The 23,740-nt window shown below is 47.5% G+C and overlaps 1 protein-coding gene across 8 annotated transcripts in view; it reads right to left on the bottom strand.

The window, feature by feature from the left end:
* Window positions 1-21,055, bottom strand: part of CAMK2G (calcium/calmodulin dependent protein kinase II gamma) — a 122,738-nt gene extending 101,683 nt beyond the window's left edge. For 2 of the 8 annotated variants that reach the window (XM_075155365.1, XM_075155367.1), the window contains exons 1-2: window positions 20,745-21,051; window positions 18,875-18,969 (exon numbers count right to left, since the gene is read on the bottom strand). In XM_075155365.1, the coding sequence (XP_075011466.1) occupies window positions 18,875-18,969; window positions 20,745-20,809 (160 nt within the window). In that variant the 5' untranslated portion in view covers window positions 20,810-21,051. Of the gene's footprint in view, window positions 1-18,874; window positions 18,970-20,744 lie in introns of all 8 variants that reach the window. The other 6 variants (XM_075155368.1, XM_075155369.1, XM_075155370.1 and 3 more) reach the window with 5 other exon arrangements.
* Window positions 21,056-23,740: the final 2,685 nt, after the last annotated feature.

Below are 23,740 nucleotides of genomic sequence, written 5' to 3'. Positions count from 1 at the left end.
TGTTTGGAGGCAACCAGCTTATCATCCACAGAGAGAAGCAGAACAATGTTTACAGCTCCAGTGTAAAAAGTTATTTCCAAGTACACGCCACATCCAGGCAGTTCACAGGACTGAGCCTGAGAGGACTGTGCTTCACATCCTCCTTCACAGTATTAACATTCCTTTTCATAGGAGGTGAAAAAACTGGAAAAAAAAAAAGCTTTTATGTAGACCTGCACCACACAGAACTTCTAAAAACAGCATCATGGGATGCTATGTTACCGGTTCTTGAGGCTTTCCCTTTGCTATCTTCTCCCCTGCCCTCCACCAAAAAAACCACCCAACAAACTAACAGAAATATTCTTTGCAACCTGGAGGCCAAAAGGTACATGCAATAGTGCTAGCATAGGTCCATGCACCAGCATTAGTCCTCAGCAGCTAAATATTAAGAAGACAAAGCTCAAGTGCAAAGAAAGACAAACGCAATTTCCAAAAGCGAAGAAAGTCAAGCCATGATGGGCAGTACTGTCAGCTCCTAAATTTAATATATACTCATTGCCAGACCACTAATTCATTTTGTCTCGCATTCCATAACCAATGATCGCTGAAACCTGCTAATTCAGGTAGAATAGCAACAAATCAACTTTCAACATGCTGGAACATTAGGACAGCAAAGTAGCAGAAAAGACAGACTGAAAAAGGATAGTGGCTGGATGTCCTTTGTTGTTGTTTTTGTTTTGTTTTTTGTTTGTTTGTTTGTTTTAAATCAAGCTATAGGATGGATCATTCCCAATGCTGGAGTCAAACCTCCACCCCTTGCCCCACCTTCCACTGTCCTGCTGTGGTGCTAGGAAAGGGTGTATCTCCAAAGGGAAGCTTGTATTCTTCTCTGAAGTCATGGAGAAAACAACTGTCAGTAAAAAAAAAAAGACACAGATCTATGTTTCAGGACTGTCCCAGTCACCCTGTACAAAGTGGAGAAGGGATTAATCTCCCAGTGCCAAACACAAATAACCTGAAGAAATAAGTCTGTAAGCCCTTTACTTTTTAAAAGAATTCCTCTCCAAATATGCCAACTTTAATGACACACAAGTTTCTCATCCTTTTTTCCAATCTATGATATTTGTCTCAAGGCAGCAAGTTTGAAATGAATTATTGAAAAGATAAATTTTCAATTCGTTGCATAACCACATTTGTCTCTTATTACAGAAAGGGCACACAAGAACATCTAACTAGTTTTCACAGCACACTTCAATTAACCTTAATCACATTCCACCTCTCCCTAGTATTTTCCTTTTCCCTCCGCTCCCCCCCTCATATGGATACTCCTTCCAACACCTCCGCAGCATGGTTTCTAACTGCCTTCTAAACAAAACCTGATTCACGCTATTTGAAATGAGAGCAGTATCCCCAGCACACATGCTATTAAGTGTAGAATAGCTTTCTGGTCATTCCCTCCCATTTTTTATTCCCTCCCCTGAACTAGCTTTCAGATAATGACAGGTCTTCAGCTCTGTCCCATAACTTCTCATTATTCCTTCTGACGAGCTAACAGTAATCTTCTTAAACGCATCCAAGATTTTATTCCTCCCTGGGTGGCAAAGGATGTTCTACTCTTGAAGACTTCATATTAGTTTGACATTATCGTATGATCAAGAGGGCTTGCAGCAGTATACCTTGTGCATCTACAACTGTTTCCTTTGGGAAGACTTCAAATGCCTTAACCATACATTAATGTGAATGTTTACAAATTCTCCAGGAGATAGGAAACCTTTGCACAAACAGACTAATTAGACAGTCAAAGAGACACAGCGAGTGGGGAGTAGGAATGGTTTCCTGACAGCATCCCCTAATCTAAATTTTCACAAGTGACTCAATTACTTACTCAGATCCTGAAATGCGGCCAATTTTAGAACTTACCTAAATTCTTGTCATAAGGTTGATCTTATTTTCACTCTTAGGTACAGTTGCTGATCCCAGAGATCTAAGTTTTCATTTTTGCCACTTTACTTTTACTCACTTCAGAAAGCAACCCATTGCAGATGTTACTGTCCCTGTTCCTGTAGTTATGACTGATACAAGGAAACAATTTTATATCTACATGATGTCCTTCACTTTTTCTGATTAGTCTTCACAAACACACACACAAAAAAATCATATGCTGTTTAGTGTCATCTGTATAAGAGCCTTCTGTATCAACAGCAATTACCTCTAGTTTTCAATCCGTCTCTTATCACCCGGAAAAATAACAGAAGGGCAGAAAGTCCAAAGGCATGCCCAACATAACGTATTTCAGAGCTGTATTCCATAAACAATAAGCAAATCAGAGGGAAAAGTAGTACAAGGAACACGCCAAAATCTTATTCCTATAACCTGCAAACTAGACTACAACTCCTCCTAATACTGCATGCTTTAGCCCACGTTATTTTCCTGCCAAATGCCCACAGTCTTTTTTCTACCTACACTCTTCTTATCACTGTTATAGCAAAGAATATGACTTGGACTCTTTTCCTAACTCGTCATGGCTTATTGCCAAGTGTTCTGGAAAGCGCTTTAAAATTTGCATCTCTCTCAGTATTTCCAAGTGTAAAACAGGGCTAACACTTCCCTGCCCAGCAGCAGTACTGGGAGGATAAAGGATGCTTAACGAAAGCTATTGATGCATTACGTAATTGATGGGAGGAACAACAAAGCAAGACTGAGGGTACATAGCTAAAAAAAAGCTGCAGGAACACCTTCCTTGTGGCACAGAGGAAGGACCTTCTTTCAGGTAGGGGAATACAAATTTTAGGAGGTCAAGAGGTGGGGGAATCAAACTCCTGGAGAACAAGACTAAACACCCATCCCTCTCCATAGGAGAGAACAAATCTCTAACAAAACCTTGGGAAAAACCCTACTTGGAAGAGGAAGTTCCTGGCATTGACTCCGCATTTACCAACATATGAACAGAAACCATACGGCTGTCCTGTGCAGGAGGGGTTATGCAGGCTCCTCATACAACCCCGACACACTTGAATTCAGCCGACACTGTCCGGGCTGTCCAAGCCTGCAGACCTACTGCATCCACTCCCCAGTTTTCCAACAACACATCTGTATGAGGTGGCCCTTGAATAAAATGCTATACGATAATGCAGCCACTGGTCATCAAACAGCTGGATTTCTTTTGAATGAACCAAGGAAATCTGTATTTGAACGCAAATGATGGAAGCTCAGGAGGGAACCAAAACCACAGAATTTCTGCATGCTCCTAATACTGGTATTCAGCAGAAGGCCATTCTTCACTGCACAAGACTTGATTTGGTATTTGAGGGACATGAACGAGAGGAGTAAACTAAATGGAAAATCTTCTTGAGGGCACAGATGAATGGTGCTGCACCCAAGTGCTGAATAACTCCTCTCCAAAAGAGAGAATACCTCTGTCAAAATACGTTCTTCTGACAAGAAGAAACGCCAAGTCTCAGAGGATTAGAATAATTAAAAAAAAAAAAAAAAAAGGCCAAACCATCTATTTTAAGACTAAGTTCCCCTAGCAATACTAGGATAACTTTAAATTAAGCAGAGCAAGCTGTAAATACAGAGCAGGCTACTAAGAAATTTCAGTGAAAGAAGACTTAACATGCACATATGTACCACACCAGCTATCACCCACAGCAGAGCCACCAACACACTTCTATACAAAAGGGCAAAACGCACCACGTATCAGTAAGTCCACGCAGCAGTTAGGAACACGAAGCAGAGGGGGAAAGAGACAGCGTGGCTGCCTCCAGCTCCTGAAGAGCCCAAAAACTTGATCCTGTATATGCAAAGTGCTCAGGTAATTCTACATATTGTATAAAAGCGAGACAGCGAGAAGACATTTTAAGAGGAAAAGTTACCACTCACTAAAGCAACTTTAAATGTAAGGATTACTTAAAAACATACACAAAACTGTTTCTAAGCCCTGATGACTCTGAAGACACTATCTAGTCAGGAAGGAGTGTCTCCCAATCTTTCTGTAACCAGGCTCCCCTTTGGGCAGCTGGCAAGGCTCCGCATTGCACGGGCACAGCGCCCACCCCCTCGAGACTGCTGCCACCAGCCCTGCACGCAGCCACCCGGCTTCCCGTCCCAACGGCATCAGGCTTGAAACCAAGTTAATATTCTCCGCTACTTCGATCCAAAGCCACTGAGGGGTCTCTGCTCCCCATGCCCTCTCCCAGAATTACAATACAGGCACACAACAGCGATCTCCATACCACCAGTCTGGTCCACTAACGCACCACTCCACATGCACTTCTCTCAGTCTCAACTGCAGGAGATCCTGGTTCCCGGAGCTATACCCCAGCAACCACTTCCATGGCTGCTCCGAGAAACCTATCTGGAAACCAATTGCCTTCCCATCTCCACCACTTCATAAATTCCTTACTGAAGGGTTCTTCTGAGCTTGGGTTCCTGATCCAAGGGATGAGACAGAAAAACAAAGAGACCTGCTGCGACACAGAGAAGGAAACAGACATCTCTAGAGAAAGAGGCAGGTGCTCCTTAAGCCAACACTGGCACCAGAGACTGTGTATTGTCAACCCATGGCCTCGTTCAGCTGGGCTCTGTAATTTGCCCATATTACATTCATGGTTTGCTAGCCATAGCTGCCATAAAGATCAACTTTTTCAGGTGTTGCAAGCTGCAGATCTGGGGTGGGAGAGGTGTTTAAAGAGAATAAGCACATACCTTCTCCTCTAGTCTAGACCAGGCATTTGGCAGCAACCCAGCGCAACCTAATACATCCAGTATAAGGAGCAAATTGCCCGTTAGGGACAGCCCTGCACACAGACACCCAGCTCTGCAGCACTGACATCCCTATGTACAAAAAAGAAAAAGGGCAGAAACAAACTCCAATGCAACCAAAGAAAGGCTTTTTCTTTTTTTTTTCTTTCCTTTTTCTTTTTCTATTTTCCCTGGGCCAATTCAGTTGCAACATAATCTATCACCCTGGAAGCCCAGTGTGCTTTTCACAGGGAGTCATGCCGCACAGTCATTGTGGCTGTCTCCCTAATCACAAGTGATGTAGTGGTAAGGGACTCATGTCCCCCATGAACACCCTTACAGGAGAAAGATCAGGCATGCTAGCAATGAGTTGGGAGTCCTTTCTGCATCTCAGTGACATTTTCATCACCATAACTGGCCACGGGTAGAATATCCCAGGAAGCAAACCCTAAAAATAACTTCTTACAACAAGTCAGCCAGTCCCCCGACAAAAGGGGAGGGAACATTGGTTATACACGGTTAGCACAATTCGGTTATTATGAGAGGGACAACGAATGCCCAGGCAAACAAGGAGAGGCAGAGAGGAAACAGAGGAGGAAAAGCAGGTGGTGAATCATACACCAATTTTTCCTGCATCACCAAAGACTGTCAATAGGAGATGCTTTCCCAAGTGGAAATAATGAAACCGAAGTAGAAACCCAGAACCAAGTCTGCCCAGAATACTTTTAAATGCAGTGAAGGAAGGAGCCCTGCCTGCTAAGCACCAGAGTGAAAAGGAGCGTGCACTCTCCCCAGCTACAGCCACCTTTAAGGAAGGTCCTGTGGGGCCCTCTCCATCTCTGGCCCATGGAGCTCCAGGTAGCCCTGCGGATCCCTGTGGGAAGGCATCACGCTTCCCAGTTACTTAAACACAGAAACCATGGAGGACTTTCTTCACCAGAATATCCTCAGAAACCTGTGGCTGGGGAACCAGGAAGCAATCCTACAAGTGCTCCCAGGCATGGCTGATACCCAGGCAGTCTTTCAAAGGGCTTCTGCACACTGGAGAAGCAGAGGGGCAGGGGAAGAGCAGAACAGCAAGCCGTCCACTCCTCAGCCACTTGCTCGAAGCCACACGCTCCCCAGCCAGCCTCCCTGACATGTGCTTGAGGGGCTGCAACCATTGCAGAGCTCCCCCTCAGACAGCGCATCTGCCTCACTTGCAGCAGGGGTACTGCAGCACACAGTCCCTCTCCTCCTCCTCGTACCATGTCACTCAGCAGCAGTCCCCAGCCTGCCAGGTACAACACCTGCACAGCCATGGCACTCCAGCTGACTCCACCTGTGGGCTTCCTCCCTGGCATCACAGCATCCCCACAGGTCACCGGCATCATCCCCTTGCACCAGCAAGTGGTCGCTCTTACAGCCCGTGCAACGGAGGTGGGCACAGTAATAAACTTGCAACTCATGAGGTCTCTATGCGCTTCTGAGCCGCGTGCAGAAGCTCACTAGCTCCGAATTCTCACAGGACATCCTGTGTGAGAAGGCAATAAAGACATCCTGACAGGACCGGCCCTAAGCAAACACCTGGTTAGACTCTGTGGTGGAGTGAGGAAGGGAAAAGCATGACAGGATTTTCCAGTTCCAGGGCTGCTGCCCGTTGTGCTTTTCCACACGTTTTCCAGCTGCTGAGCTGCTTTTGCAGACACAGGCACAGAAAGGAGGGGCTCCTAGCACCAGCACTGTGCTGCCATCCCTTTCTCCTCCTCCTCCTGCAGAAAGTCTTTCTGGACAAGTTTCCCTGTGCTGTGGTGAGGACCCAGTGAGCTCGCTTGCGCTCGTTCCCTCTTGATTTACAGAACTTCCCCGCTAACAGCTGCATTGCAGATGAACCCTCTTAAAGTGGACATGCAGTAAGTGAGACAGTAGGGCACAGAGCTGCTCCAAAGGTGACGCAGCCATACCAGCGACCTTTCTACCACACACACAGCGACTGCAACTGTGCAAGAACTCCAGCGACTCTGTCTCAATCCCATTACGCACAGAGGGTCCTAAAGTGCACAGCTTAACAAAGAGAAATCCCACCAAGTGAGCTCATTTCTGGACATGAGCTCCTTTCTTCTCCCCATCAGCTGATCACATCAGGTGCCAGTGGGTTTGCATGAACCAGCTAAATAAATACCAGACTACAGTTGGTTAGCAGACAAGGTAGCAGTGTGGCAGGGAGGCAGGTCTCAGCAGTGCCAAGTCACTGCAATGCAGGATCCAGGAATTCAGAGATGCAGAAGGAAGAATATAAATTCCTCTGGTTCAGTCAAGCTGCGTGTTTCCTTGTTCCCAAGCTGGCCCCCACCACCGCTTCAGATAAGGTAATTGCATCGGTGAGACCTGAGTTTTGTTTCCAAGATGGGGAAGGAGTTTTAGCTGTGTTTTTCAAATGTGAAAAAAGTTCAGCAGTTAACATTTCATATTTCGTCAGGGAGATGAGTAGGCTGAAAAGCCTAGAAAAGTCAAGAAACTTCTTGACCATTTGTGAGGTGGTGGGAGGGAAAGCTTTTTAGGCTCAGCTTCGGGACTACTGAAGAAACTAAGTGTACACAGCCACAAAGAGTTAACAAGGCATGATGTGCTTCCTTAAAGCTGGGTAACCAGCTCTGCAGCAACATAAACTGCTCGCAGCAGGCAGCGTCACCTGGACTTGTCAGCAATATTTGATAATGGCTATCAAAAAAGCAAACTACCTTGTTCTTCTTTTTTCATGTCTCTGATGCTGAACTTGGCTGTCTGGAGAAGACAAACAAGTGCGTTATGAGAGCTCGACTCCCAGTCTGCTGCTGTAGAAGTACTTCCACAAAAAGGACAAGCTGAGCAACACTTCCCTCCTCTACATCATCCTTATAAAGCGCAAGAGCAATTCAGACAGACAGAGAAGGCTGTGGATCATTGCTCTGCACTGATCAGGCAACACTGAAAATTTTAATCTGGGCGTAACAAGCAGGAGAAACAACACAATACCCTAATCTGCAGAGCTGGTAGATTCTAGGCCAGATGACATACAAGTCAAACAAAAATGGGTAGAGCTGGAAGTCACTTTTCAATCCTGCAGTCCAAAAATCAGGAATATTTAAAATAACACAAGGGCTATGAATCACTACTTTAACTTGCACTGAAGAAGCACATCTGTCATGATCGAGCTTTGTCTCTGCACTGGCACCAATAAAATAAAATAAAGCTGCGCAACTTCAACTCTTCTAATCTTTCCGACACAATCACAACAGAGGACATTTGATACCCAAAGCTTAGATGGAGAGGCCCCGAGGCAGGCAAAATTAAACTTAACAGCATACCAACTCTTTGGGCAAACAAGAGAAAGAACTCCTGCTTGGCATCACTAGGCTATACTCTCCATTAGTCTCCAGGAACAACCTTCCAGCAAGTCCCTCTGGGTTACAGGGGCGCTAAAGACAACTTCCTTCTTCCACATCTATTTTTCCCTCCAGCCATCCTGGGTGATTCCTTGGCCCACCACCCATGAAATGTTACATGCTTTGACACAAGGTGGTAGGAGGGGAAAAAAAAAAAAAAAAAAAAAAGAAAAAACCCAAGATACACATGAACATTTTCAGAATGGCAGCTGCTCCACTACAGTAGAAATGCTAAGTATATTTGGCAGGCACTGGAGACCAATACAAGAAGAAATTTAACAAGCTGTTTTCCCTGCAAAAGCTTCCAGGGCACCCCTGCTATTTAAAATGTGCATCTAGTAAGTGCGTCCCAGAGAAAGCACTGAACGATCCTCTCTGAAGTCACGTTTCAAGTTAGGTGTATGACATCAGGTCTCTAGCAGCCAACACAGCAGCTGGATCAACACACACATCTCCTCAGAGCTGCAGGGAACTTTACACACTGACTATATTCTGCTGCACAGACAAGGAGACCCCTCACTCAGAAGCAAGACCACCAACGGCAGACCCCTCTGGAACGTATGGCAGATTTGGAACAAAGCAACAGGTTCAGGAAGTAATCTTTTTCAAGAGAGAAGTCGGGGTAAAACTCACCTTCTTGAGCTACCTTATGCTCAGTCCCACCTGTAAAAGAAGGCAGCTCAGAGGCAGGAAAAAAAACGGTGCACTTGAGTTTAAAGATTTCTAGCTCTTCTCCCTCCTTTTTTCACCTCAGACTTCAGGCTGTGTTAGACCGCTTCTCCTTTTCTCACTGCCCCCCTGGGATTGAGAAAACCTCCTCCCTCAAAGGAGACTTGTCTGCAATATCAATGTCTCTCTTCACAGCTATCCCTTACCACAGTTTACACCAACTGACCTACCGGAGATGACACAGTAACAGCAGAAGATAAAGCACATCCAAATACTGAGTTACTCCACTGGAGAAGCTGCAGACTACACCAGCTAACTCAGGTGCCTAGAAGAGGAAGTGAGGAAAGGGAAAGGAAAGAATCCTTTCCACAAGCTTTCAGGAACTGGCTTTGGAGCCTTAACATCCTTGTTCTCACTCACTGCCTGTATTCACAGGGGCTTAAAAAGCCTACTGGGATTTGGGCTACTGGGAAAGACCTATACCATTAATTTCCATAGATATTAATGTCTCATTTCATAAATAAATGTTTTGAGTTGAAGAAGCTCTTCTAGAAAGAAACTAGTTTTAATTACAAGAATTCTATCTTACTAAGTCTTCAGACAAACATTTTATGCTAGTATGTGTTTTGCTGCTCAGGGGTTTGCTGAGCACAACCAGGTAAGTCTTTCCTGAAGCAGCCTGCAAAAAGGTACCATGATAACTTGAGTACTGCAAACAACCAAGTGGTACCACCTTTTGAGCTACGGGGCACTGAGATTTTGGGCACTGAGGGCAGAGACCCCCTCACCACCTCCTTGCTCCCCAGCCAACTGCAAATCACTAATTCTTCTAGGACCAGTCCTTATAACGGTCAACCTCCACAAAGGAGGCTGCAGCCCAGGGTAGTGATAGGACTTCCCTCAGACTCCAGTGGAGGGAAAGCTGCCCAAGCTAGCCTCTCTCATGCACTACCTGCCCACTAACCGGGCCTTCCCCACCATGCTATCAGCTCTGATATGCAGGGACACCACTCCAGCTCTGGGAAGGGAAACCAGCAGGGACACAAGCAGTATGCAGGGTGAAGACCTATACTAGCCCTAATAGTGCTGACATGGTTTTGCATCAGACATTTTCAATGACAACAGCCTTGCGTTATCGATAACACTACTGCAGGCTGGTTAGCTTCATGTTCGATAGTCTGAAACCTGCAGGCAACACTGAAACTTGATTATTTGCACCAACTCTCATGTGGAAAAGCTCCACGCACAAGGTAGAGAACTAGAGTTATTTGTGAGTATAAGGAATAGGAAAAAAGGCCAAAAAAAGAAAGAGACACCATCTTTTCCCACTTCTTATGTTTCACCTGCCAAAACTATGCAAATCCTGCCAATTTACCCAGCGAAAGCAGGGTGCATTCACCCCCTCTTCAAAGAGGGAATGTCAGAGCAGCGTTGCCCAGCGTTTAGACTGGAGGAGGAATGCCAGTTCGCATTCCCCCCTGCCATCCCAGTGGCTATAGGAGAGCAAGCCTGGTGTTTCTCACTAGGGTGCTGTCCTTCGTTAATACATCATCACCCGCCCTCCCCCTCCTCCCCTCCCTTTCCTCCTATGAGAAAGTTTAATCCTTTGGCTCACACGCATCTGGTAAATTTTTCAGTCCCTGTTTGCCACTGTCATCATGGCAACAGCCCCCAGAGATAACCCAGCAGCTCTGCCACAGCAGGCAGGCTGCCGCTCCCTGCCTTCTCTGCCATTTAGTGTTTGGCTCGGTAGGCCTACAAAGAGCTATGCCCACTCCCAGGCTCGTCTTCGCGAGCACCTTCCTTTCCCAGAGATGTGTTTGCACGGGGTTTGTTTTTCTTTTAAATTAACTACGTCCTCATTCCCACAATGCCTACTCTTTTCTCCCAGACAGCTCTCAGCTCAATTTTTGGGACTCTGACAGAATCACACTAACACCAGCACTGCAAAGAGAGATGCTACCTTTGCTGCCCTGGAGAAAAAGGGTCTTCTGTTTAACAGCCAAATCACCTGTGCCTTCTAGCAAAGGAAAGAGGTTAGCTAGCACCCTTCTCAGAAGCAGGACTCTAACCTGGACTTGTCCCAGTGTCACTGCTAAGCAGACTCCAGCCACGGGAAAGAAAAGACAGCCCATCGCTGCAGGAGCTTAGACGACGGCTAACTCAAGATGGGAATTTTCGACTGAAGCAGCAGGACAGTGGGTCACCGCTTCGGAGAGAGATGTAACTCATGCTCTCAGGAACATAATGCGAAAGTGCTGAGAATACAGTATCACAGCTATACGCATACGCACACACGCATTCTCTGAAAGGTCATCACATTTACTCAACTCAAATCTCAGAGTCGGGGAATACTCCTTCTGACTCTGCCAGGAGCAGAATGAGACAGATCCTGACACCAGGAGTAAAGCCACAGTTATCTCCTCCTTTCCTGAAGCATAAAAAGGCAAGATACAATATTAACCAGCTGTCCCTACATCCCTGAATTATTCTCAGAGTTGTCAGGAATTAGCCGCTTGCACCAACCACCATCTTCCCCAGTCTGCTCATCTAACCGTTGGGAGCAACAGGAATTCTGCAATATTCTCTGGGAGGAAAGGAGAAGGGTAAAGCAGCATTACTAAAGGGATATTTTCAATCAAAGCATTATAGTTTAATACAATTACTGGTTAAAGTAACTGATCCGTGAGAGACAACTGAACATTCAAAACAAATTCAAAATTAAAACAGAAAGAAAGAGAGCCGGAGAGTAACAGGTAGAAAAAGCTATGAGGAATCAAAATCTTACAACTATAGACTCAATTTCTCCAGAAAGCTAAATCAATGCCCCACGGATCTTCAGCTACCCTCATTGTTCAAAAAGCTGATTTCTAAGATACTGCCAGCCCATTTCTTCAGAAGTATTCTGCTACTGTTCTCCAAAAATCAGGTAGGCTGCAATACCAGAATGCTTGGGGAGCCGTAACAGAAGTATACAGTGTTATTTAAATAGACAGTAAATTTAAGAAGGTACAAAAAGGAACCTGAGGTCAACCTAACTCACAGGACCCCATATTTTGAAGCATTAAGCTTATTGTCATAAGGCCCAGCAGGAACTACAGTCGTTTAAGTTACAGCTCGACATTTCCTCTATACACTGAAAAAAACATTCCAGTGAGCACGTCAAAATTTTAAGTACACATTTGCCCATCAGAAGCCAATGCACCTCTGCTTCCTCCAAGAAGACTGCTCTGAGCACTGACATCACTTCTGTTGCAGGCAAACACACAACGAGGCGAGATGCTCCGCATTTCTTTTTACAACATTCAAGGCTTGTTTCCTGTGCTGGTGATCCTGGTGCCAGCTGATATTGCCCTTTCACCCCAGCCAACCCAACAGCAATAGCTCACTCTATAGTCAAACACTGGCAAATTAACAATTTTTTTGTAAAGTCTATTATCTTGGTGAAAATCAGGAGGTTTCAAGAACAGAGGAAAGAAAAAAAAAATACCTGAAACACCAAAACAGGTCAGAATTAATAAAAAAGGGGGTGATGCCCTTGTTGTAGAGTTGTGAAGCAGATAGATGGTATTCATAGATGGCACAGTGGAGAGAGATTTTTACATCAGCATGCTTCCCCTTTAAAAATTGTCTTCAGCCAATTTGCAGGGCCAGAAAAACTAAAATACTTCCAGGGCATGGAAGGGAACAAAAAGATTGTCATAGTCCTCTCCTAAAACAGTGGTGTTAACTCACCTTTTTTTTTTTTTTTTTGGTTGGGGGGCAGCGTGGGGGTGGGGAGGGGGAAGCACTCTTCACAAATTTCTTTATGATTCACAGAAGAGTCCTCTCTGGCAGTGATGGTTTTGGCACTGTCCAGAGAAGGACTAAATTTGGAGGCACTGAGGTTTCCACGCTACACCCCAAAACCAACAAATAAACCCAGCAGCTTTTGCACTGGACCCTTCTTACAAGAAATTCAAGTAGCCCTCCCTGCCCCAAATATCTACAGTGTGCTCAACATCCTGCTCTTCACTGGAGGGACACCTGGAAATATTTCAATTGTGGCTTGCTAATCAGGGTAAATGCTCTAGAGCCAAGGGCTTCGGGACACGTGCAGGAGTTAGCCTAATCACATCTCTGCCGTACACAAACCTAGTTTATATTGGGAAAACAAGAAACCCGACTCTCTCGCCAAGCCCCTTTCTCCAACCTCACGCGGAGGCTGTAGGAACTCCTGCCCAATCTGTGTGCCCACTGCCCCCCCTCCTCATTGTTAATGCTGGAAATTTAATACTCAATGTGACCACTGAGAAGACAGACATGAGCTGAAATCCTGTCTGCTCTGTTCCAGCTCCTTTATAAAATATACAGCGTAAACTGAGAGGCAACCTGGGGTAACCCCAACCATCACCGACATCCACAGCAGGAGGAAGCCAGCTTCTGGCCATAGCGAGCCACAGCAAAGGCAAGGCTTCCACTGCTGGCCACCCAGCCAACCGCTGCCGGCTCTCACGCCAGGCCACTCTCCTGCCCGCATCGGTGTGTAGGGGCAGGCAAACAGCCAGGCTGACCCCCCTCAAGCTCGCAGCCCCAGCCTCTCCTCCAAGGTCAGGGTCTCTCCTTTTACACACACCCCTCCTCTTCTCCAAACACCTCTTCCAGCGAAATTTCCCCTAGTGACATATACTACCTGAGCCCCTCTTCCCCTAAGCGGGGCTGCAGGCGGAGGCGGGGAGGAGGAGGAGGGGGAGGCAGGCTGCTGGCGGAGGTAGAGGGCTGCAGTTTCTGACATCAGCAGAGCAGCCCCCCCGCCACCCCCCGCCACACGCATGTGTGCTGCGGTGCAAAGCGGAGAGTTCGGCCACTCGCTACCCACACACCCACCCCACCGACCGATTCTTCCCCCGCAGCCCCTTCCCGCAGCGCCCAGTCCCTGACGGCCGCCCCGCCAGGCGGCCCCCGGCCGCACACACCGCGCCGGGGGGGGCAGCGCTCTGCTCTGCTCCCTGCATCCCCCCACGTGCGCAAAGACCTCCAGAAAAATCCCCAGCCATCACTGCAGCTGGTCACAGAGTCGTTTAGGTTGGAAAAGACCTTTAAGATCATCGAGTCCAACCGTTACTCACAGCACCTCTTAGACTCTCGCGGGCGGCAGAGGGGAGGAGGAGGACGGGGGCGCAGCGAAGCACTTCACTCTCAGCCTAAGGCCCACCCTGCAGGAAGGGCCGCTCCTCGCCCACGCCAATGACCAGACCTGATTTGGCTGCTCAGCAAGTGCAGCTGAGCAGACATGGTTTGATTTGCTGTCCTCTGCAAGAAAGGACATTTGTCCCCAACCTACAAACACAGGCACACGCAGAGGACACTTATTACAGGACATTTCTACATGAGTTCGGATTTGTGCTTCAGCCATCTGTGACCGCTCTGCTGGGCTTTCCTTGCTTTCAGACAGAGCCGATTTGCCAGGCTGCAGTGCACCACTGCTGCGTGCACCTAATTCAAGCGGGTGTGCTGTAAAGCCCCCCAGGGGACTCTAAACCTGGCAGCCACAAGAGCAGATGAAGAGAGTCCTCACTCAAACGCCGGATAAGAACATTTACAGAGCACATCACATTAAGATAGAGGTTAGGGACTGATGCTGCTGAACTTCCTCTGCAGCATTCAGGCTCAACATTTCAGCGTCCAGGGAAACTACAAATCAGCAACCACCACAGAACTGAAAGCCAGGACAAGAGAGGTGTACGAAAAAAAAACCTGAGTTGTAAGTGTAAAGAGAGAGCTTTTTTCCCGACAGGGTTTGATACACAGAAGTAATTCCCTGCCCTTCCCACAATCCCCATAACCTCCTACAGGAACAACAACAAAGTAGCTGAGTAGACCGCAAATTTTGATCTAGTTTACAAAGTTGGAAAGATGGCGAGCAGGGAGAGAATCCACCTCTTTATTCCACGGGCGAGAGCAAAGCCACAGTAAGGAGAAAGCAGTGAAGCGGTCTAACTTCCAAGACAGCTGCTTTTCATTTTTTCATCAAGAGATGTCACTTGCAAGAGTTGAAAGATACAGATTTTCAGCAGCAAACAAAATTTAACAATAGATGTAATGCATTTCTCACCACCTAAAGAACAAGGGCCAAAAATCTTACACGTGGTGGTAGGATCACTATATACGATTTGGTATAAACAACATCCTAAAAATTATCACAGGATAGAGTTCTATCTACCTCTTTCCAATGCAGGACTCTCTCTTAAAGTATACGCTCGAGAGTCAAATCCTGAATGTTTTCCTACTGCTACTAAAGCTACTGCTTCTCTCTTGATCCTTTTGATCCGTGCAAGCAATTTTACTTTATTTGAACTTCACTGCTGCCCAGGAACTGAAGCACTACTTGCTATTCATTTTCATGTTCAAGAAGTATTCTGGTGACACCCACAAGACAACTTCCAAAAAATTACAGTTATTACTTCCCTCTGCCCGTAGCTGTGGTAAAAGCGTGTGCATTCAATCCCATAGGAATTTCAGATGACTGAAGCATTGTATTTCCCCCATGTGTAATAACCACTGCTCTTACATGTCAGCTGAACGCTGACTAAAGTCAAGTCTGTTTCCCCTCCCTTTCCACAAGCATTTGGCCCCTATTTAACATTAAAGTTCTTGGCATTTTCTTCACTGTCTTAAGCCTCAACACAATATGAATAATAGCAAATATTTCATTAAAGCCGAAATATGAATTTTAATCTATACCAGCTCTTACTGACATGATTTATTAAAAAAGACATCCAAAAATCATAGACAATAGAGATATAGAGACTCTCCTCTCAACATCCAACTTCGTATTATACAAAGGGTGAAGCTTACTAGACTGAAGTTGTCAGGACCGCCCTTCACAAAGACCAGTACCACATCCTCCTTGCTTTCACAGAGAAGCCCTGTAACAGCACCATGCCTCTTCAACTCTTTACTGCTTTAAGAAAACAGTTTGATAAACATGTTAAGTAACACAGAACCCTTTAAATGCATACAATTCACCCTGAAGTGTTCCTCTTCCTCCTTTTCAACTATGTACAGCAAGCTATTCAGCACCTCCCAGTCAGCTATCTAGTATTACTTCATCAAGAGTCTTGAAAAATAAAGGTAACAAGAAGGTAACTGTGGAAGGGGAGCAAGGCTTTGTTACCATTTCCCTGGACATAATCAAAGGAAGCACTACAGCAAGCAAAACTTCTGTGAAACAGCAATGGGCTAGACATACTTCTCAGCAGCAGCAAGACGCTGGCTCTTGAAGTAGCAGTTACTACATCAGGTGTCTATACACGTTCAAATTCTGCTAGAGAAGGTACAAAATGTTTAATGTAGCTATGCTTAAGTTGGAGAGGGGCAGGGTATCCCCACAAGGGAATATTCTGGCACTAGAATTTCTCCTAGCCTAGAGGAAAACGAACAACGCGGGAGGCAGGTCCGGAGGGTGGGTTAACCTGTGCAACAGACAGACGTGCAGTTGGGTGCGCAGGAGAGTCCTGTGCATGTGTATTGCCGGGCAGAGACATGGCCTCCCCAGGGAGAAGTGCCAGCTCCGGGAAAGGAAGCATCAGGCAACATATATCCAGGCTGCTGCAGAATTAACGGCGTAATTCTCCTCCTGTGGGAGAGAGCTTTCTAAAATGCTGTTCCCGGAGACTTTCATTTTCAGGCTGAATCGAATCTCCCTAATCACTGATCTACAGCTGCAAGGTCTAAATAGCACACATTTTTCCTTCAGTGCTTTAAAGACCTATTCCAAGGTGAATTCACTAAGTTCCTATCAAAATATTCAGTCCCTTTTTGTACTAACTACTTCAGCTATCAGCAAACACAGCTGGAATAACTGAGGAACCTATATATTCAGCTGAAGTCACCATCCACTTTGCACTGTAAATGCAGATTCTTTAGTCCTCACATAAGGCTTCAACGAAACCTGATCAGTCCCTTGTTTCTGATATTCTCCTGTACTAGCAGAAACATCCATTTCCTTCCTTGGCTCTCCCCACACTTGCCCTCTACCTAACCAATACCTTTACAAGCAAATCGTTGCCAGCTGCCTCAAGTTACGTAGCTGAGGACCAGGCTAGTATCCTCAATGTATTTAATTTGTAGGAAGATATGAAATGTAGAAAGTAAGTAGTGGATCAAAACATGGCCTATATTCACCTATACTTACTTTTCCTACTTGCTGGGTCATAAAACAGTCATCACCTTAATATGAAAAACAATTAGAATCTATATATTGGTCCCTCTAACTCATTAGGTGCCCAAACACTTAAAAACTGACTCAATCACTCCTTCTGCTACTTTTGGACTTCTGCTAATACGTTTCTGAATTTGTTTCAACTCTATTCACCTTGCATTTTCCCCATTTTTCTTATCTCCAGAGTTAACTTCAATACCACCTCCTTTGTAAGAAAATGGTTTCTCATCTGTGATCAGTTTATCACGCTACCCTCTCCCTTCTCTAAGCAGGCTTGTGTCCACTAGCATCTGAGAAGATGGCTCTCCTGAGTTTTAGTCCTTGCTACAGGATGGACGCAGAACTCTGTGGAGTGAACACAGCATTAATGGCCGTCAGCAGAGAAAAGCCACCCTTCAAACCTCTCCCATATTAAGTTGAACTAATTTTGAACGCAAGAGATTGGATATCCCACCTACATCAGTAGGCACTGACACCTGAGCGTGGAGGGGTCACCAATTCTCACAGGATCTGCAGACGCCTCCTAAACAATCTAGGGCTCCCCTGGTTGGTCCCCCACATGACCTCACTCAGGCTAGATACCAAAACAACACATTATCACACATGCTTACTTCCACAAGTCAAACAAAACAAACAAACAAAAAAATCAACCTTCACAGCTACTAGAGAGTAGGCATTCTACTTCTGACACTACTTCTCCATGCAAACTACAGTAAATGGAAATTTTTCACCATTCTTCAAGCCGTCTTCTGCTCTTATCATCACGTTTCGTATTCCAGCAAAAAGGAGACTACATATTCTATTTTCCTCTTTTATAGGGATTAGGCAAAACATTCTTCACTTCTAAATCATTTATCAAGATCATTTGCTGCCTCCTCCTGCTTTTTTTTCATTTCTCAGTCAATCCCCCTACTAAGCCATCTATTCAACTAGCAAGACAGTCAAGGGCCCAATACATTAATTTTGTCAAATCTGAAAGGCCTCTAAGGACTTAGATCTTGTCTTGTTCACCTCTTCTAGAAACAGTTGCCTCTGGCATCTCAGCTTGTTGCGCTTTCTGCTTTCAGCATCTTTTACTGCAGTTCAGTTTCTCTCATTCTCCCCCTCATCCACCCCACCCGCCAAGCAACTTTAATCCCTGTAAGGGATTGCCTACACACTAGAAGATACACATTCCCTGCATACTACAAGGTACACTACCCTTTGTGCATATGTACGTCCCTGGAAAACAGAAGACCAACAGCTTGGGGGAAGAGTTAAGATTTTTTTCTCTTTTCATAAGACTACAGTCTGGTTTCAGATTTTGGAATCTCCAGGACAAGCAAAAAATACTTGTTCTAATTTGTTGAGAAGTCAAATTTGCAAAATTTCTCCATCCAACCTACTTCTGCCTTTGAAGGCAAACTTGTTAGTTTCCAAACACACCACATTTAACTACAGCATGAAAGGAGCAAGGCATATAGCACCTATCCTTCAAAAAAAAAAATCATATCTGTTCTGGTAAGACAGATCTCCTAGGTAGAAAAGACATTCAGCAAAATCAGTCTGCAACACTTCTCTTTATTATGAGCGATCAGTACACACACACATAGATAAATCTTCTATAAACATACCTCTAGCTCAGCTTGCAGAAGAAAGATCTCACAAAGAAAAAAGACGTCACTTCATAGAGTATCCATTTCCAGATACAGGAATTCTTCTATCATCCTACGCTACCTCCTTTCAATCTCCTCTTCGCCACACAACTCAATTATTTTGTAATGCTGAAATAATGACTGAGACAAGCAACTTCATATCCCTTAAACTTATTACAGCTTCAACTCCAGTGAAGTATTTTCTATTAATAAAAGGAAGAAGAGTAGATCGAGACACTAACCTCTGGCTGACAGTTTTTTGGTGTTGATGATTTTTGCAGCATATTCCTGTGATGAACTTTTCTTTACACATCTGCGGACCACAGAGAAGGCTCCCCTAGAAGAAAAATAAAGAGGGTAGGAGCTATGAAACTGAAAATGAGAATACAATAGCAGCAATTTCTATCCCCAGAGCAGACCAGATTAAGGACAGGGCAGAAGACATACAGAGGAGGGAAACAACACATGAGAATCTGATGAACAGTGCATGCTGTCTGATCAGCAAATAAAACCTAGTCTATATGGTATTCAAGCCTCCTGAAGACCCCTCAAGCCCCCTCACAGACAGCGCAGTAAGAACAGCACACTGTGCAGGGAGACACCATACAGGCACAGAAACAGGACATGAAAGGATTGGTGAACGGGAGACAAGCAGCTCAGAACGACGCTGCAAACACTAGCTGGTAAGTCCATCTCCCGAAGACAGTATCCTCAGCAGCTACATCAGACAACCAGGACTCATTTCTCCCACATTCAAGAAGTTACTAGTTCTCTTACATCTCTCTATCCACCTGCAAAATGGGGATAAGCATGTACCTATTAATGAAGTGGGTAGGAAGCTATTGTACATTTTCTGAAGCTGGAGTTATTGATATTATTACAACTATTCCAAAAAGCTACTTGGAGAAGAGGTCTGAGAGAGAGGGAAGAAGAGATAATACAACAGAGACCAAGGTGAAAAGATAGGGACTCAAAATCTACAGGACTACACAGATGAGCGCTTGAAAGCAGTCCCTTCTTTTTTAAAGGAAACAACAAAACAGGGTGGGATAAGAATAACAACTGGCTTTACAGGAAAGATCTGAAAAGGGGAAAAGGACAAATAAAAGAAAACTGGCAGAAAATTCCAAGTCCTTCAGACCAGGAACGCGAACCCACGTCTATGGACAAATATACAATTTGAAGCGTAAGAAAGGGCAACAGAAGCTGCACAAGGGTCCCACAAGACAGTTAGCCCTACAGAGAGCCTAAAATAGCTTGAATCCTGCCGACACTGCAGAGTCCTGCCTTTTTCTCCCCTTCCTCAACCTCTACATAAACCAATAAGCAGCAAGGTGAGCATCGGCACTGGAGCCCGGGCTTGGTGACACACAGCTGCAGCAGTGTGGGGAGGAACAGGGACACTGGGCTGGAGAGAAGAGATGCAGCAAAGCCCAGCAGTTGGTGCAGGAAGGGAGGGAGGGGAAGAGCAGCAGCACCCAGGAAAGCACCGTCCCTATAATCCTACCCTGGCCGTTGCTACGCTGCTTTCCTGTCCCACAGGGTCCCCCTGCAAAGCCCTGTCCTAGGATGCAGCAGCAGGTCTGCCAATGCAGAGACAAGTGCGGAGAGATGGAGGGAAGGAGGGAGGGAGTGAAAAGCGCGGTGCAGCAGCACCTGGTCCTTTCACAGGCACAAGGAAGTGGGGACTAAAGCATCGTTGAGTGGCAGTAACAGTGCCGTGTCCCAGCGCAGAAACAGTTGAAGGGAACGGCAACGTGTAGCAGGGAGACGATGCGGGGAGGAGAACTCAGCAGCCTGGTCCTGAGGAGAGCAAGGGGGCAAGAGAGGAAGTCTTGGGGTGCAACAGGAGCGCGCAGCCCGAGGCTGGCTGCGGGGACACCCCATCCAGCAGCGGGGACGACCCACGGGCGCAGAAACACCTTTCCCTCCAGCGACGATGCCGCTGGGGCGGACGGGGGGTTGGAGAGCAGGATTACAGCGCGGCAGCTAATCCTCCTCCGGCTCCCGGGAGAGCCGGGCCGCCGGCACAAGGCTCCCGGCAGCGCCGGCGGGTCCCGGGGCCGAGGCGGGCAGCGGGGCGCGGCGCGGGGTGCGCAGCGGGCTCCGTACTTGCCAAGCTCCTCGTAGAGCTGGTACTCGTCGGTGAAGCGGGTGCACGTTGCCGTGGTGGCCATGTTCGGGCTGCGGGAGGCTCAGCGCCGCTGCGGCATGGGGCGGCCGGGCCGGGCCGGGCCGGGCCGGACGGGCGCGCTGCTCGGCGGCCTCCCTCCTGGCTCGGCGGGGCGGCACGGGCTCCCCCCGCGCCCGGCTCGGCGCTCCCCGCTCCGCCGTGCACAGTCACCGCTCGCCGGGGAGGGGAAGGAGGCTGAGCCTGGCCAGCACCGCGAGAACTGGCTCGGAGACACCCCGCGCCGGCCCCCTCCCTCCGCCCCTCCGCTGGCCCCGGCCCGCCGCGGGGTGTGGCCGCCGGGGGCGCTCCCGGGGCGCCCGCAGCGCCGCCGCCGCCGCCCGCGCGGGGGGCTGCAGCCGGGGCGCGGCCGCCTCCCCCCGCCCGCGGCCGCCGGAGCGGGCACTGCAGTCAACGCCCCCGCCCCCGCGCACGGAGGGCGGGCAGACTGCGGCGGGCTTGGGCCCCCTCCTCCTCCCCGCCACTGCGCTCGTGTCGGGGAGGCTGCAGGGCCGGGAGGGGACCCCCGGCCAGGCGCACCGGCGGGTATTTCTCTTACTTCCCCCGGCGGGGGCGCCGGGCCGGGGCCGCAGCGCCCGGGGCAGGGAGAGCCGCGGCCGGATAAACTTCCTGCGTGCAGCGGGAGGGGAGAGGAAGGGAAGAGAAGGGAAGGGAAGGGGGGCCGCCGCCGCCTTCCCTCGGGCGCACGTCAGCGGAGCTAGTGCCGGGCGACCCGGCCTCTGCCTGCCCCGGCCCGCAAGCTGCCGCCCCGCAGGCAGCAGCCGCCCGGCTCTTTCCCTGCCGCTCTGTGCGTGCTCCGCCGGCGGAGGGGGCGGCGCGGGGAGGAAGAAGAGACAGCTCCCGGCCGCTGCCGCCCGCCCTGGCCGCAGTCCGAGGCCACCGCCCAGCGCAGGGGACCCGGCGCGCTGCGATCCCCCCCGTGAGCGGGGGAAGCGGAGCGCCAAGTCCTCCCCCTGAACCACCTCAAAGTTGGGCCCGGCGCGCTCCCGAGGGGGCAGCGCTGTCAGGCGGTGCCCAGCCCTGGGGGGTGCGTGTGGGAGTCCCCGAGGAAAGGAACCATCGGGTGCAGAGGTAGAATGGTAACATGCAAAATGTCTTGGAACTGCTAAAGAATGATACCCGGCATTCGCACACAGGTATGGTTTATGGTGATGGGACTTGGATGCAGAAGACAAACAGAAATCATCAGTCTCCAACTGCAAAAGAAAACAAACCAGCCTCTGTTCTCTCTCTAATAGCATACCATACGAGAGTGCTGTCTGCAGTGCCTTTATAAGCAAGTTTATTTTCACCTCTTAAGTGAGTCTGTCTCTGCCTGAACAATTGCCGAATCTGCTTAATATGCAGATTTATATAGGGCAGTCACTGATCCAGCCAGAGAGGGAAGGACTGCTCTGGCCTCTCCTGCACGCCTGGGAGCGCGAGCTGTGTTAAGAACATACAGACAGACAGATGAGCGTACCATAAGCCAGGAGCAGTATTAAACTGATCTGAGAATGAAAAGTACTGTGTAAGTACCGTGCATTACTGCTCTGTGACGGAACTAGGAAATTGTCATGTTATTCAATCACGTGAAAAGCAGTGACAGCAGCCACCAGCATATCCCCCCCACTCCCCATTTCCAGGTTAAATGCAGCCAGCCCAGTGCTGCAAAGTCTGCACCTAAGTAATGCAGTGGGCAAAATTCACCCAGCCTATGCAGAAAGTAGATAGCAAAAGTAGGACAGTATAACAGTAGCATTACAACAAAGCAATAGTTCTAGAAGGTGATTATGAAACAACAGCATTCCGCGTCTTACACCATGCCAGCATTTAAACCTGGAAACCTGCTGACCCAGCAGAATAATTCAGAGAACCAACAAATGATCTATCCAACAGGTGCCAATCAGTGAATCTGCCTCCTGCCGAGCTAAAACTGCTCCAACAGCCTCATTCAGTGGTCCACCAGTTTTTCTAACAGCTAGAAGAGCTGCAGACGAGGAGGAAAGCAGTCTGACAACCCACGGTCCTTACCCAGGGAATCGGCTGATAACACAAAACTTAGATGGGAGATTTTAGATGCAGTGGTGGGCAATGTTGCAAACCTGCAGTGCACTTCCACCATCCAAAATGAAATTAGATGTTCTTTGTGCAGGAAAGGTAAGCTGTTAAGTTTGTGCTGTGGTTGCACTAGGCCATGTAGTCAAGATACACGCAACCCAGTCCCCTATGTTAAAATGTACGGACAACTGGAACAGGACCCTGTTCTGCTCTTTGTTCCCTAACACAAAAACCAAGGTTGGATGTTTAAGACCAGATTTTAGCACACTGTGCTGAATGAGCAGCCAGAGGGAGAGAATGTGAACTTCTGTGCATTTGTCCTGTGTTCCTACAAACCGAGGAAAGATGATGAAGATGCAAAGGGGTATAAGCCAAATACAGCAACAGGAGAGGTTTACCTAAAGCTATGTATTAAACTGAGTGAGGTTCTGCAGTTCAAAACTGTTTTAACTGGACTCAAGGACTGTTCTGTGCCCTACACAAAGCACCCCATGATATTTAAGAAGCCCTAATTGCAATGGTCTCATAAAATTACATGAGGAACATAAAAAGAGGGAGACAGAAGAGGAAGTTTCTCATCTTCAAGTGTTACAAGGAAAAGTGAGGTCTGGAAATCAGAAAGGGAACAGAGAAGCAAGTGTGGAAAGAAAAGCTAACCATGTGTTTTGCATAGCAAGTGCTACAGAAACAGATTGCTAACCGAGAAACTTGTGTTAAGCGAGAAGTGGAATATAAATTGAGTGACAGACTTGATTAAACCAAGTACTGAGTGGGAGACTAAATTATGGGAGTAGAGTTTTCAGAAGGAATGTAGACAGGAGGAGGGGTGGCAATATGGATAAGAGAGTATTGTGTCAACAGAAAGAAATATTGATGT

The sequence above is a fragment of the Calonectris borealis genome, chromosome 7, assembly GCF_964195595.1.
Source record: "Calonectris borealis chromosome 7, bCalBor7.hap1.2, whole genome shotgun sequence".
NCBI classification, from domain to species: domain Eukaryota; kingdom Metazoa; phylum Chordata; class Aves; order Procellariiformes; family Procellariidae; genus Calonectris; species Calonectris borealis.
This window is presented reverse-complemented; position numbering and strand designations above follow the sequence as displayed.